General features: G+C 43.5%; 2 protein-coding genes across 3 annotated transcripts in view; one reads left to right on the plus strand and one right to left on the minus strand.

Moving 5' to 3' along the window:
* The first annotated feature begins 653 nt into the window (after nucleotides 1-653).
* cct7 (chaperonin containing TCP1, subunit 7 (eta)) lies at nucleotides 654-5,916 on the plus strand. Its single transcript, XM_068588231.1, has 12 exons — nucleotides 654-695; nucleotides 1,814-1,897; nucleotides 1,993-2,062; nucleotides 2,151-2,257; nucleotides 2,402-2,580; nucleotides 2,682-2,853; nucleotides 3,095-3,259; nucleotides 3,364-3,552; nucleotides 3,860-3,957; nucleotides 4,045-4,177; nucleotides 4,678-4,884; nucleotides 5,005-5,916. Exons 1-12 carry the CDS (start codon nucleotides 690-692, stop codon nucleotides 5,233-5,235), a joined length of 1,641 nt encoding a protein of 546 aa, XP_068444332.1. The 5' UTR covers nucleotides 654-689; the 3' UTR covers nucleotides 5,236-5,916.
* Nucleotides 5,917-5,957: 41 nt separating this feature from the next.
* The window catches only part of hspa12b (heat shock protein 12B), a 12,068-nt gene continuing 2,450 nt past the window's right edge, over nucleotides 5,958-15,575 (minus strand). Inside the window, exons 4-14 of one of the 2 annotated variants that reach the window (XM_068587667.1) lie at nucleotides 15,300-15,424; nucleotides 15,026-15,212; nucleotides 14,564-14,668; nucleotides 14,217-14,333; nucleotides 12,824-13,001; nucleotides 9,936-10,022; nucleotides 8,654-8,758; nucleotides 8,320-8,578; nucleotides 8,119-8,222; nucleotides 7,819-8,009; nucleotides 5,958-7,738 (exon numbers count right to left, since the gene is read on the minus strand). In XM_068587667.1, the coding sequence (XP_068443768.1) occupies nucleotides 7,247-7,738; nucleotides 7,819-8,009; nucleotides 8,119-8,222; nucleotides 8,320-8,578; nucleotides 8,654-8,758; nucleotides 9,936-10,022; nucleotides 12,824-13,001; nucleotides 14,217-14,333; nucleotides 14,564-14,668; nucleotides 15,026-15,212; nucleotides 15,300-15,424 (1,950 nt within the window). In that variant the 3' untranslated portion in view covers nucleotides 5,958-7,246. Of the gene's footprint in view, nucleotides 7,739-7,818; nucleotides 8,010-8,118; nucleotides 8,223-8,319; nucleotides 8,759-9,935; nucleotides 10,023-12,823; nucleotides 13,002-14,216; nucleotides 14,334-14,563; nucleotides 14,669-15,025; nucleotides 15,213-15,299; nucleotides 15,425-15,575 lie in introns of both variants that reach the window. The other variant, XM_068587666.1, reaches the window with a different exon arrangement.

Genomic DNA, 15,575 nt, shown 5'->3' on the forward strand with positions numbered 1-15,575 from the left:
CAACTTGCTCTGACTATTATTTATATTATATTTATGTTATTTATATGCTATGTAAATTATCTGAATATACAGTCATGCACTGTTTGGTTTCCATTAAGTATGCAAAGCCACATGCGCGCTCAACATGGGATACTTATGGTTGATGGCACGAAAAGTGTGCCACATGAACTCTGTGTATGTCTGCTTTGAATTTGTATATTTTGACAACTTTCCATACGGCAATGCAGGTTCCCCTCAGAGAATTTGCCTAATATGATATAACTTGCTCAACATTTTGATGCTTAATATTTTATTGAGATATTTTTTACAGTCAACGAAAAATAATCCTTTAAAAATATGAAATAATATAAATAATTAACCATGCATCTGATAAAGAAAGACCAAAATACTTGATGTCTTACTATATGTATTGGTTGGTTTATACGTTTTATACAATATATGAATATGATTGTTTGTCCTCTTTGTGAATACTCTCAGGCTCCATAATAGTGATTTATATTAACAGTATTTGGACACGAGAGACTTTTTAACCCTGTAATTTAATTCATAAAAAACATGTAAATACAAAAATATCATATAGTTGACAAAATGCTCCCTTGCGTTCTTGAACGCGCCGCGAACAGCTCTTGAATTCGCAAAGCATTGTGGGATTGGACGCCGGCGGAAAGCTTCTCGAAGGAACTGCAAAGATGATGGTGAGTGAGTTAGCATTCATGCCCAAACTCAAACGTATAATCCGCGTCCATCCTGTAGTTTGTCAGCGGGGTTTTTCATCTGGACTATTTGCTATTTAGAGGAGTCCCATTTGCCTTTCTTTGAAAGCGATTATTTAGTGATTTTTAAAAAAAAAACATATTTATTTGTTAGCTTGACTGTTAGCCTGGTAGCGGAATCAACGTCAATGGGCGTAAACGATGCTCACGGGGAGGCTCGCTAAGCTAGCTAGCCGGTCTCTTTGTAAGATGTCTAGCTGTCGTGAACGGTTCTGCTGCCGGAGAACGTTAACTTTAATCCCGAGGTATTGGTCTCAGTTTTTGTATTTGCCCAGAGATTATGATTAGGTTTCCGTGACTGAGAATTAAAAACTAGACAAAGTTGAGGCGTCATTTACGACATTTTGCCAACTAATAATTAGATAACAGTATATTTAGTGCATATAATACGGTTTTAGTCCGATACAGTGCTCAGTAATATTAGCAGACTGTAAACAGACATCCGGCTTCTGACGTCTGATTGGAAACAAAAGCATCACACCCTTCTGCTCCAGCACCAGACATATACAAATATGTTTTACCCCTTCAGGTTATAGCCTTAAATGGTCAAGTAGATAATACAACTTAAAGACTGTTGAGTATAATAATCTATAGATTTTTAGATCTCGTGGTAGGACAATATGGGAAGTATACAACTATCAGACAAATCACTGTTCAATACAATGAAGAATGCTGCACATTTTATACACCTGTACTATAAAACATATTTTTGTCATTTTTTTATTTTTAATACAGTTTGCATTATGATCAGATTTATCACAACATCTTTGTGAAACGTGAAAGTAACAGTTTTATGAATGAAAACTGGTTTCCACACCACATTTGTGTCATGGTCCGTACTCTTACCACTGGTCTGTAAAAAAAAAAAAGCCAAGGTTTGAGATAACTAGTGAACGACACACTGCTTCAGTATACCTTACTTATTTTACATGATTGTTTTGGATTCAGCATTCTTGATTCCCTCACCCTTTTCCCCCCTGCATTTTTCTTCTGTCAATCATGATTTTCTCCTTTTATCCCTTTCTTGTCCTGCTCTTCAGAACCCACAGGTTATCCTGCTGAAGGAAGGGACTGACTCGTCTCAGGGCATTCCCCAGCTCGTCAGTAACATCAATGCCTGCCAGGTCAGAACATATAGAGTTTCCCCTTGGTTTGTGTGTGTGTTCGCCAAATATGCTCTAAATATGTCTAAATGCAGCTGTTGGATTGTCTTTTCTAGGTGATTGCTGAGGCTGTCAGGACCACCCTTGGGCCCAGGGGGATGGACAAACTGATGGTGGATGGCAGAGGTGAGGAGAGAGGTGTAGACACAAATGGAAGGAACAGAGTATGGGTTGAGTTGACCCTCACCATTGTGTGATTGATTGTGTTTTCCAGGTAAGGCCACGATCTCAAACGATGGAGCCACCATCTTGAAACTCCTGGATGTAATTCACCCCGCAGCCAAGACCCTGGTGGACATCGCCCGCTCCCAGGATGCTGAGGTGAGAAGTGTTTTTTTGTTTTTAAATTAGGCTTTATGACAACTACAAGGTTATTTTTCAAATGTTCTCCCAGTCTGAACGTCAGACAATAGGTTTTCATAATCTTCTTCATTCGGTTTTACTGTTTTTTCTTTTAATCCTCAGGTCGGCGACGGCACCACCTCAGTCACTCTCCTGGCTGCTGAGTTCTTGAAGCAGCTTAAGTCGTACGTGGAGGATGGCCTGCACCCCCAGACCATCATCAGGGCGTTCCGCACTGCCACCCACCTAGCCGTCAGCAAGATCAAAGAGATCGCCGTCTCTGTGAAGAAAGAAGACAAGCAGTAAGCACAAGTTATATACATGGCAGAAATCATTCTATGTTTGATCTCTCTTCTGAACAATGTAGTAATATTGTTGTCCCCCCCCCTCTCGATCCCCGCAGAGAGCACAGGCAGTTGCTGGAGAAGTGTGCAGCCACCGCCCTGAACTCCAAGCTAATTGCCGGTCAGAAGGAGTTCTTTTCCAAAATGGTGGTGGATGCTGTCATGTCTCTTGATGAGCTGCTGTCTCTGAAGATGATTGGCATCAAGAAGGTCCAGGGAGGAGCCCTTGAGGTTTGTATCTTTTACTTTGACTCCCACTTAAACAAAGCTTGCCTCTGAAAGTGTTAAGACACAAGATATGATGGTAAGGGGTTAGAGAAACAAGTTTATGGGTCAGTCATGCAAGATTTAGTTGAAACAAGCTTTACATTAGTTGAGTATAGTCAAACACCTCTTGTCACTCGTTCTTTTTTTGTCTCATTTTTTAAATCTAAAATCCACACGTCAAACTTTTTATATTTCTATTTCACAGGAGTCCCACTTGGTCTCTGGGGTTGCATTCAAGAAGACCTTCTCTTACGCCGGGTTTGAGATGCAGCCTAAACGCTATGATAATCCAAAGATTGCGCTGCTCAATGTGGAGCTGGAGCTGAAGGCTGAGAAGGATAACGCTGAGATCCGTGTGAACTGTGTGGAGGTATGAACATGGCATCGGGATGGGAAACCTGGACATGTTTTAAAGTTAATCTTTCATTTTGGCGCCCTGTTAAATCTTTTAACTTTCTTTCTCCTGTTCTGCAGGACTACCAAGCCATTGTGGACGCAGAGTGGGACATCCTGTACGACAAACTGGAAAAGATCCATAAGTCAGGAGCCAAGGTGGTTTTGTCCAAGTTACCCATTGGAGATGTGGCCACCCAGTACTTTGCTGACAGAGACCTGTTCTGTGCTGGCAGGGTGCAGGAGGAGGATCTGAAGAGGACCATGATGGTAGGACACAGACGGACTGAATACAATATCTTGAAAACCTAACATCAGTATTCTTAAAGGATGAGCATGGATGACTTGTTTTCCAGTTTTCAGCTGTTAATCTGTAAATTCATAAAATTAGTCAACATAAGTAGTATGGTGACAGGTCAACAAATTTGTCAAATGCTTGAAATGTATTTACTGTAAGACATTTACATGTACATACAGGAATGTATTTGTTTCATCTTGTTAATCTACATGTTGCAAACCTATATTTGTTATGTCAAAATTAACTTGAGCAAGACTGACTGTGTAATGTGACCTCCAGGCCTGCGGTGGCTCCATCCAGACCACAGTGAGTGCCCTGACAGACAACGTCTTGGGAAGATGTGAACTCTTCGAGGAGTCCCAGGTTGGAGGAGAGAGGTAAGGAGGACACGTTAACGTTGTTTACACGATGCGAAAACCATGAGTATCTACAACCTCTCACACCCCTCACGTCTGTGGCTGCAGGTATAACTTCTTTAAGGGCTGTCCGAAGGCGAAGACATGCACCATCATCCTGAGGGGCGGAGCTGAGCAGTTCACAGAGGAGACGGAGCGATCTCTGCACGATGCCATCATGATTGTACGCAGAGCCATCAAGGTCAGTCATCTCATGGAGGCTTATTTTATGGAGCTATTAGGAGTATACAGTAACATGTATTTATTTACAGCACTGTGTTGCTGGTCAGTCATAGGTCATAAACCAGTCTGGTTTGAAAATAGTTTAACTTTTCAATTAGTAAATTATTCTTTATCATTGATGCTAACTTCAAGGAAATTGTTGATTCACAGCAGACGTATTAACTTCCTATTGCAGGAAAAACACAGATGTTTTTAATAACTTTAATGATGGCGGCATTCCACTCCGAGGAGGTCCTGGTCAATTTATAGTGGCTCACTGGAGTAGTTTACTGTAACACTTAATGGAACTAAGCTATTAAGTTATTGTTACCAATTTCACCTGTGCTTTTCCTTCTACGGAAAATGGTCGTGAAAAAAAGGTCTGTTTGATTTCAAACTAAAACCTTAACTGGGTTTGATCAGTCTGCACATCTATACACGCTGCCAGCAATTGGCTGACTGTTCTTAACCTGTTTTCAGAATGACTCCATCGTCGCGGGAGGAGGAGCCATTGAGATGGAGCTGTCCAAGTACCTGCGGGATTATTCCAGGACCATCCCTGGGAAACAGCAGCTGCTGATTGGAGTGTACGCAAAGGCTCTGGAGATCATTCCCAGACAGCTGTGTGACAACGCTGGCTTCGATGCCACAAACATCCTGAACAAGCTGCGCGCCAAGCACGCACAGGTTGGCAATGAAACGCAACATGCTCACCCACGTCCTACTCTGTGCTTTGCACTTTGCATAGGGGTGCCTTGATGACATTCAGTTTGCGCGGTAAATAAATCTGTGCGCTTCATCTTCCAGCAGGGCGGTATGTGGTACGGCGTGGATATCAACAACGAGGACATCGCAGACAACTTCGTCGCCTGTGTCTGGGAACCTTCTATCGTGAGGATCAATGCTCTGACGGCAGCGTCCGAGGCAGCCTGCCTCATCTTGTCTGTGGATGAGACGATCAAGAACCCACGCAGCAGTATGGATGGCCCTCCTGGTGGCGGCAGGGGCCGAGGTCGCGGGAGACCCCATGCTCACTAAAAGAAGCAGGAACCAAACCTAATTTTGAACTGGTATTAAAATCCAAATGCAGATAGAGGATTGTGTCTTCAGCACGGTTTAGGTTACAGTTACACATAGATGCAAAGATACTGTTGAATGCATCTTGTCGCGTTTGACCTGCATATGGATTTGAATCCTAGATATAATTGGGTATTGTAAAGTGTCATGCACACGTGCGGATAGTAAGTAGAGTGAAACGGATAAAAAAAGGGGGAAGTGAGAAGTTCATCTGGCAATTTCAAGACTGATTCTTTGGGCGTGGTAAAAGGTGGCTCATATTTCTTGTTTTCTTCGTCACCTATATGTTTTTCTTACTGAAACTTTCACTTGGTAAGGTCTGTTTTAACATTGCATGCCTTGCATCTTTCCATGTGTAGCCAATTCACGGAGAAATTAGATTGAAATACAAGAATAGAACTAGTCCCCTTTTTGGTTTTGAACTAAACTCACTCCTGTACCCTCCGTGTTTGCTCTTCTCTGACCTGAAGCACCTGTTCCATCATTTCTAATCTGGTTTTGTGGTATGTGACAAACTGATGTGTAACATGGGAAAAAAAGCACTGATAAAAATTTTAAGCAGTTCTGAACCATTCATTGTTTTGGTTGTGTGAAACTATTTATTGGATCATTCTTATCAATAAATTCACAGCTGAAACCATACTGTTGTCTGTTATTTTATACATTTGGTCAATGAGGACAGATTGTTTCCTGACCCGGTGGTCTATAAATAGAAGTAAAGCATTGTACTGCTGTAGGAAAATGTTACAAGAGTTATTTTAATATAAAATGTAAGTATGTTGATGCTTTGCTTATCACTTTGGAACCAGCACGGGTCAGAAGTGGAGTTAGGCCAACAAGATGATCATGATACAGTGGCTGATAATCCAACATAGCAGTTTATTAAAGTCTACACAACATACATAGTCACTTTTAATGGGACTCAACAGGCTGTATTAAGGTGGGAAGGTTAATAAAAGGTGAAATTACAATAAAGACTACAATTGGATAAAAGAAAACTCAAAGCGCTTCTTTTTCATCCCTTTTAAATGCATTTAGCTTTTATTCTTCCTCAGAAGATAGTTTACTTCGTTGTATGTAACTTCAGTCACATTTTAGTGATCCATCACCATAATAACTGAACCCACTCCATCTACTGAAAGACAGATGAGGTTAAAAGCAACTGGACAGACTAGCTAGTGTACTCCCATTGTTGAAATAGTTTGTCACAGATTATATAATGAAAAATGTAATGACAAATTCTGCAATAATGGCACAATCCTTCCTGTTGAAGGATCCTCAGCAGTGTTTCCTGCATGTTGGGAAGCTTTAACTGCCCATATGACCTCCAGTTTGTAGTTCAGTCTTTCTGCCACTAGGTCGAGCACAATTACAGTCACAATGGAGAAACAACGCTGCAGTCCAGGTAGTTGTATCAATATCTGGTATATGCAGAGTCAATGAGGATTTAAATGAGGTATCAGACCAGACCTTGTGACATATCCCTGTATAACCCATTATATAGTCATACAAAACAAATAAGATGAGTGTGTCTAACTCTATTTTAATGCAAAACTTAAAATACACCTCATTGTGGCAGGGATGGGCACCTGCTGGCATTAGACTTCATACAAGTGTTCCTGTGAATGATCTCTGGGCAGGAAATGCCTCTGACAGGATAATCTGTTGTGACGTGACACCGAATACATGTCGTCTTTTTTTGGACGTCGAGGGCGCACAACCCTTCAGTTGAGGAGATGCTGACACATTGTTTTTATGAAGGCTGGAGAGTTTTAAAAAAACTGTTTCTCTCGTGACTTTTTTGCAACTCTAAACATGAAGCATAAATGTCTGAATTACAGGATGTACGTTTTTTCTTAGAATGCAAAGCCGACGCCCAAAGTACCACTTTTTTTTTTCTACAGTTATCATCCCTAGAATCAGTTATTTGTCCTATGTTTTCCCAATCCTCGTCTCTACTTCCTGCTCCTCCTCAGTTAGACAGGAAGTCTATGGAAGCCCGGACGAAGCGGTTAGACATGACGTCAACGGCTGTGACTTTGATCTCTGTGTCTCCAAACTGCATGGTTGCCCTGATCTCTCTCCTCTCTGGGCCTCCTCCTCCGTCTCCTCTGCCTCCTGCTGCTCCTCCCACTGCCCCCATTAGCGGTAATGGTTCCGGTAGGTCCAAAGTTATGGTCCCGCACTTCCTAACTCCGGGGTCGGTGATGTAGGTGACGTCGTCCACCGAGCTGCAGTAGATGTTTATAATAATCTTCCTCTGGCCCAGACGAGCGGGCGTGTAGCTCCGTCTCACGACCTCGCCCAGAGCCACCGACTGGTCAACGCAGACAAAGCGGTCGAGGATGTCGGTGCACCACTCGCGCCCCTCTTTGATGAGGAGTTTGTCGCGGGGGTGGCGCCCCTCCACGAACCGGTTCAAGACGCCGACGCCGTAGATCAGAGGGCATCGACGCACTCTGACCTGAGAGAGAGAGAGTGAGGTTGTTAGAACTGCCCATTAAAGAGCTTCTCTGTTACCAACGGCTGACCCAGAGCACTCACCACGGTGGGATCCAGCCCAAAGAGCACGGCGCCCTTCAGTATGGTCAGCCCGACGTCATGGGGGATGATGATGCGACACGCCCGACCCAGTGCTCTCTGGACTGCTTTCTGCAGCATGGGCGACTCCGCAAAACCGCCGACGAGGAAGAGGAAACGCACACCGCGCACCTCTGGCTTTGCCATCAGCTCCTCTGTGAGGGGAGAAGAAGTAAAAAAGGTCGGAAGATCTTTAATTTCAATTATCCAACTCTTCGTCCCGTGTTCCAATTAGTTTGGGCGGTGCGAGAGTCTGTTTCTCACCAATGTGTTTGACGATACCGACGATGGTGGGCTGGAAGAGCTCGTTCATGGCTTCTTGTGTCAGCCGCAGCATCCCCTGGGATGACCACTTCACTATGTTCATACTGACACACACACACACACACACAGAGTAGAGCATTTGCATCTTTGGTGCTCCACACACACTAAATCAACCCATTGTTCAATCAGACTTCCACTCACTTGCTCCTCCTCAGGGCGGCCTCCACACTCTGGCCCTTGTGTCTCTTGTAGAAATCGATGAAAGAAAAGGGCAAGGAGATGTTGAGGGCGTTGGCCCGGCCCGGCGCCGCCGTCCGTTTCCTCGCCTCGAATGCGATGGTGAGGTCCACCCAGGCCGCTGGCCGCTTGGCTTTGAAGCTCTGGATGAAGTCCTCACCGAATATCTGGCACAGCATGGCTTCGAAGGCCAGGTCTACTCCGACGGAACCGTACGGACCGCCTGGACAGAAAATTATAGTCTGGAAGCCGCAGTTTTTGTTGTTGGTGTGTTTTAGACGCTTGTGAGTGTTTGTACCTGAAGCCTTGTAGAGCTCTTTGAGTGTCCCCTGTGGCTGCTCGATCTGATGGACTGTCAGGTCGACTGTTCCTCCTCCGCAGTCTGCGACAATATACCTGTCACCTACACAAAAAGTGCACAAACACGCACAATGCAATGCCTTCAGTGTCTTGGGAATGCCAAGCATTTTAAAAATAAAATGTTAGGAACTGCCTTAACGCGTCTTCATTTTTGTGGAACGTCTGAATGTCATGTTTCATGTGTGTGTGTTCCTCTGAAGCTCTTCAACCAGCAGACCCTGAAACATAAACAATATTGTTTTATGCTGTGCTCCCTCTGCTGGTGCACACAGATGTTTATGATCTGTAAAGCGATCAGAGCTGGTTTTGGCTTAGTTACCCTGACTTTTGCTGACCAAACCCTCGGCACGTATGTGTGAGTCAGAAAGTGAGATGAGGAACAAGCAACAAGTGTGAAAAATGGAGGATGAAAGAAGAAAATGCAAGAGGAAGACGGACTCTCCCCGTCTGCATTGTCAGATGGGGAGAGTCCCGTGGGTTGGGTCCTTGGTTTGTGTGCGTGCGTGTGTGTGTGTGTGTGTGTGTGTGTGTGTGTGTGTGTGTGTGTGTGTGTGTGTGTGTGTGGACAGGAAAGGGAGCAGATAGGGTCAGCAAAGGGCATGTTGCTCCTCAGATTGTTGTCATGGCTCAACAGAGACAAAAGACTGTGTGTAAAACCGCAGATATAGGTGAGTTTAATTGTCCGTGGGTAAGATTTTATCATCTCAAGCAAAACTGGACACTGTGTGTATGTTTTTTTTCTCTTTTCTTTTTAATTACAAACCAGTTTTTTGTCACTTAAACTTGTATTCAGTTAAATATATAAAAATTAAAGAAAAATACAAAAAGAGGTTTGTCAGACAATAATAAAGTACAGTAAAAAAAAAAAAGCAGACAAACAAAACCCGTTTTTTAATAATTATGAGTTCGTTCTTGCGACATTTAGACTTCAGATTTTCTCAAAATATAAGGACTACAGCGCAAATATTATAGATAAAAGGTGAAAACATCAACCACGCTGGACTGGAGGAGAAACAAATGCAGCAAATAAAACAGAGGGTTGTAGAAATGAGGGAGGAGGTGTGTCTGCTTCTACAAGTCAACCAGCTGGGGTTAAAAGTCAAAACCATCAATATCTCCGACATGTGGGGTCTGTCTGTCGCCTTCAAATACACACACACACACACACACACACACACACACACACACACACACACACACACACACACACACACACTTACCAGTCTGTAGCTCAGACCACAGCTCTCCGGTTCCACTCTCCACCAGGAAGGTCCTGCTGTGTCTCGACCGCCTCAGCTGCTCCCTCGCTGCAACAAGCGAACACAAAGCTGGATACATGCAGATACACCACATGCCTCCGTTTTTATACACACATTTGGGAAAGCTTGGGTTGTGAAATCAGTTCAAAAAGTCACAGAGAGGCAAAAAAAATGTGTTCAGTTCTTCAGGGGCATAGTGAGGGTTTCTGGGTCCCAGTGGCTCAAGCAGGAGTTGCTCCGGGCCCCTCTTCTCTTAACATAAACAGTTCCACAAGAATGTATGTAGAATCCCTCCAGCTGTGGGCCCCAAGAGGCACCGTCACCTTTCACCACCTTGCACTGCTTGTATTCAAATATTTTTTTTGTCTTTCTGTGAAAACACATCGGGTCAGCTTGTGGTAAACTGATGCTCAATGCTTTCTGGCTCGAGCCAAAACATAGAACCCCACGAAGAATAATGTTTTGAAATTTCTGCCACAAGGTTGAGACAAATTCCATCTTAAGCCATGAGGCCACGACATTTACCTGATGAATAGTGTCAATTCTGTTTTTTTTTAGATCCAAGCAAAACAAGAAAAAACAAGAGTCCTGATCAGACAGAAGTAATTTGTTGGAAACGCTCTCACGTGTCAATGAAAGCAGAACATACACTGAAAACCCAGCTGACACAAATACCAAAGACCTGACAGCCTGTTTGACAGAGCAGATACACACAGAGGCCTTCAAGTAAACTCGAGCAATGAGACTTTAGCACTTTGAGGATGACAAATAACTACAGATCAAAGGAGCGAAAGAGGGACAATGTGAAAAAAAAGTAATATTTCTCCGCCAATGGCTTTTAATAACACAAACTCGTTGACAGGGTTACTGATGTAAGTGTATGTGTCTTGTAATAGGTTTGAAGTGAAATCCTTGAATAATTTAAGTGTTTTTTTTTACCAAGTTCCATCAAACCGCCTGCGTACTACAGAAAGAAAGAACAATTATTGAGCAACAACGACTACATTTTCCTGAAAGCAAACACTTGTCAAGGCTCTGGATGATGTAATATATGTATGTATGTATGTATGTGTGTGTGTGTGTGTGTGTGTGTGTGTGTTTCTTTGTATGGCGGTGATGAATGAAAAGTCTGGAAACCATTTACATGAAACAGCAGAAAAAAAAGTGTGTGTGTATGCGCATGTGTGTGAGAGAGTTAATGACTCCCTGTGCTATCTTTGGAGACGAAATGAGGTGGAATAGCAGCTAAAGATAGTAAAAGCCATGACGACCATGATGCCAAGTGTTTGTGTGTGTGTGTGTGTGTGTGTGTGTGTGTGTGTGTGTGTGTGTGTGTGTGTGTGTGTGTGTGTGTGTGTGTAAATACTGCATGTCTGTTTGTGGTCTGTGTCTGCAGAGAGAAAGAAAGTTGGAGAGAGAGGGAATATTAAAGACAGGAGGAAAAGAAAGACAAATGAAGGCTAGTGAAGGAGAGGGAGAATGACAAGCTGGGAGGGGGTGAGATCATAGTCTCGCTGCACCTTGTTCCAATTACAATATCCTGTGCCTAGTGCGTGTCGTTGCGTGTGTGTGCAGGCTCTCTGTGCGTGGAACTGACTGCATATGTGATATGTGTAAGTGGGCCTGGGTCGGGGATTTTGGACGGCATGTTTGTTCGCTGAATTATGCGTTGATCTCCTTGTTCGCTCTTTGCTGCAATTTAGGGGCATTTTCCTGTTGCCGTTATTCAGCCATATCGCCTTTTGGATCTACATACTCCAGAGTTGCAAAGTAAGAAGAAGTCGCTTGTAACCAAAACCTCCAGAGAATGATCCCCAACTGTGCAGATCCTCTCAGTTCTATGGAGTTTTAGCATCTTTCGGCTCATTGTTTTGGTGTTGGTTCACTCTCATCAGCATCGTTTTCAAGTTTTCAGGCTCAACAGGATACTATTTTTTTGTGTGCAGAAATTCTCTGATACATCCCACTTTTACGCAAAGCCTAGCACCAATGACTGACAGGTAACATATAGGGGAGCACTTATATGTTTCCCTCAAGAGCGGTGACCTAAACAGAGCTTGAATATTGGAATTGCATTATTTGGATGTCCAGAAACCCAATTTCAAATGCTAATGTTGCTCTGTATCTTCTGAGTGTGCACGTAGGAAACTGTCCGCATACACTTTTGCAAATCAAACATAGGGCATGATAATATGCCAGTGTTGCTTTTACACCCAGAGAGCAATTAAACGGCTCAGATCACAGCATAAGCAAATACAAAATGCTTCCTAGTTGCAATTATGAACATAACTCTGTGCCAGTGTTATTGATCCAGAATCTGAATGTGCAGGTTTTTTACAAAGAGCAGTTCTTGCCCAATTCCCTTTTTATCAAAGAATCAGATATTTTGAAAAAGTTTCTCATCTTTTGTACTGATGATTTAACCAGAAGAGTTTTATTACCCATGCTCTGCTTTCTTAACATGCATTGTCTGAGCAGCAAGCCAACCCTGGATGCCCCCTAAAACATTTGCAATAATGAATTGAAAAGCCACAACGCCACAAACAAAAACAAGAGCTATTGAAAACATCACAATCTAAAGAAAATGCTGAGTCATCTGAGAAAAAAACACAATTTAGATCTCACACACAAACAAACCCAGTTGGTCCTTTGCATGAACCACAATCCCCAGTGGAATCCCACAACATTTCCAGGAACACACTGTAGTTTCATGCTTATGCTATTGACAAAAGCCCCCAGAAAACACACATGCACATGCACACGCACACACACACACACACACACACACACACACACACACACACATCTAAAAAGTACACACACAGAAACACACTGTCTCTCTTCACTACCTTGTCTGAAGCTGGAGTCAAAGGGCCGGGACCCTTCCAGATCAAAGCCGTTCATGATTGGCTGCAAACTCAGGTCAAGCACCTGGTGGAGGCGGAGTTTACGGCAGTAAATGGACGCAGCTTCGGGTTCCAGTGCGATGAGGAGCTGCTCGGGACAGTCGGGAGACACCAGACCCGCCTGGAGGACACAAGTCAGACAGAGAGGGAGACAAACATTTCAGATCACATTGCAATACGAAGAGGGCTGAACAAGATAAGGGAAAATAGTTTGACATACTCGTACTGCAAAAAGGCTCTCAAAAAATCCATCATGCATTTAAACATGTATGTAGATACTGCTTTGGTCTGTATATACAAATCCTAAGTACCATTAGGAGAGGAGAGTTGATAAATAAGCACAGACTTGATGTATTGGGTGAAAAGTTGAGTGGCTGGAATGATGGTTTGTGCGCGTGTGTGTATGTGTGTGTGTGTGTGTGTGTGTGTGTGTGTGTGTGTGTGTGTGTGTGTGTGTGTGTGTGTGTGTGTGCAGGGCGGGGGTCTGGACACCACTTCCTGTGTTTGTATGCCGGTCTCCCTCATTGTTCACTTGTGATGACATCATCACCAGGAAGTATACACACCCCGACGGCCTCAAGCTGGGAGCCAGCGCAGAGTGTGTGTGCCTATAGGCCAGTGTTTATGCATAACACTGTTTATGTATGTACCTGGGTGAGTGAAGGGCAGATGAGAGATAGTGTGTGTGTAAATTTGAAAATTAAATAGAAAGAGAACAGAAATGAGCATTAAAGGTAAAAAAGGTCTTTCCAATGGACAATTGCATATACTGTACAAGTGCATACTCTCGCTCTTAAACACATGCACATGCACACACAAGTCGATCACTTCTCATGGATCTGTATTGTGATAGGACCCCCTGCATTCCTGTCCATGTACGCACACTTCCTACAAGTCATTGTAACTCGTACAGCACAGCGAGTGTGTGTGTGATGGGAAGTGCAAAAGTGCAGCGTTATGATGTGTATAAGTGTATGTGTGTTTGTTTGTTTGTGTGTGTGTGTATGTGTGTGTGTGTAATCCTCCATGGGAACATTTGTCATGCCTTATATACGTCGCCTTTCTTTCCAGCTCTCTCCGTCACACACATGGCTCTGATTTTTAAGTTTGAGTCATTCAACCAGTAGCTCTTATAGTTACATGTATCTACAATACTGGCAGCCACACACTTTGGACAATTGTCGTTGTTCAAAATCATATATCCCTCAACTTTTCGTAAAACAAGATAATTAACAATGAAGTTTTTTGTTTTTGTCAGACCAGAGAAAGATGGTAGCCTCTTTCATATCTATTGCTTTATTTGTGGATTCATGAATATGTATGTGTGTGTTCCTACCAGATATGCAGCCTCTCTCATGAACTGTTTAGCAGGTTGTTTCCACACAGCGGGGACGGTGATTACCCATCTGATCTCCTCTCCCTCCAACACTGATGACGACTGGTCCTTCACCTCCTAAAACAGGATCAACGAAACACTTATTTTGGTCAAACGCTCCAAATTTATCTCAAGTTGTGTGCGCCCATAAAAGCAAAGCACTTGAGGAGCTACAGGCTCGTTAACATATTTAAATCATTTCTACACCTTGCAAAGTAAAGGTTTACACCTATAAGCCATTGCAGTGCATAAAAGTGTCCACCATGAGGTATCATACAGTGATCATGAACTGGAACTTTAAAGTGCACCTTTAGAGCATGTTCCCTGAAGAAGTGCAGAGCGTGAGAAAAGACCTCAATGGCTCTGATCCTCCGTCCACTGACCGCCTCCAGCTCCGTCTCCATGGTGAGGTCCTGCAGCAAACACAGCCGCAACTGCTCAAACACTGCAGCGTGGACAAGTCATCGTTTATGATGCTTAAGGCCTTAAAGGGGATACTCCAGTTATTTTGTATTGCACTTTCGTTAAGTTTAAGCAGACTTGTGAGAGACAGAGTAAAAAGCAGAAACGGTTCAAATAGAAGCAGTTGAGGGAAAGATATCCAGATTTTGTAGTCCTAGTTTAAGCTCTAAAAACACTGGAAACAACACTTCCCACTATGCAGTTTGATGTTAATTGGCCCCTTTTGTCGGATTGTATGATGTAAAATATGCTTTCTGTCACTTTGACGCATATATTCCCTCTCATCTGATTCTCCTGAGCTCTCTTACACTTGTGCTGTGGATCTTCATCTTGAACTTATCGAAGTACAGCCAGTGCCGGGCCTCCTCTGGGTCCAGGTCGTGGTAGAAGTCCCGTGCCGCAAACCCAAAACTGTGGAACCGCAAATCAGGAGTCAGCAGCAGACAAGTCGGGCTCTTCTGATTGGCCACCCCCGGGTCGCCACCCTCCCAACGCCTGCACGGGAAGGGAGAGAAAAAGATGTTTGAATCGAGAAAATGAAAGAACAGAATTGAATTCAAGACAATTCACACAAGTTCTTACTTCATCATGTGAATGGCCTCTGAGTCCTGTGTGAAGCTGAATGCGTAGCCGCTGGAGGTCGTCCCAAAGTCTATCGCCACGACAACTGAGAACGGAGAGGACATCCTGGCTCTGTTCTCCACCATCTGAAAGGGAGAGTTTGTGTGATTGGTGGATGGTACTGATCGGAGAATAATTCTTTATGATTTACTATTTAATACATTGCCACGTAAACTGGTTCAGATAGGAACTGTTTGTTATCACCCGCCTCCTCTCCTCCCCTCCTTTAGTGCTGAA

The sequence above is a fragment of the Clinocottus analis genome, unplaced genomic scaffold (assembly GCF_023055335.1).
Source record: "Clinocottus analis isolate CAN_PGR_092001 unplaced genomic scaffold, fCliAna1.0.p SCAF_21, whole genome shotgun sequence".
Taxonomy (NCBI): domain Eukaryota; kingdom Metazoa; phylum Chordata; class Actinopteri; order Perciformes; family Cottidae; genus Clinocottus; species Clinocottus analis.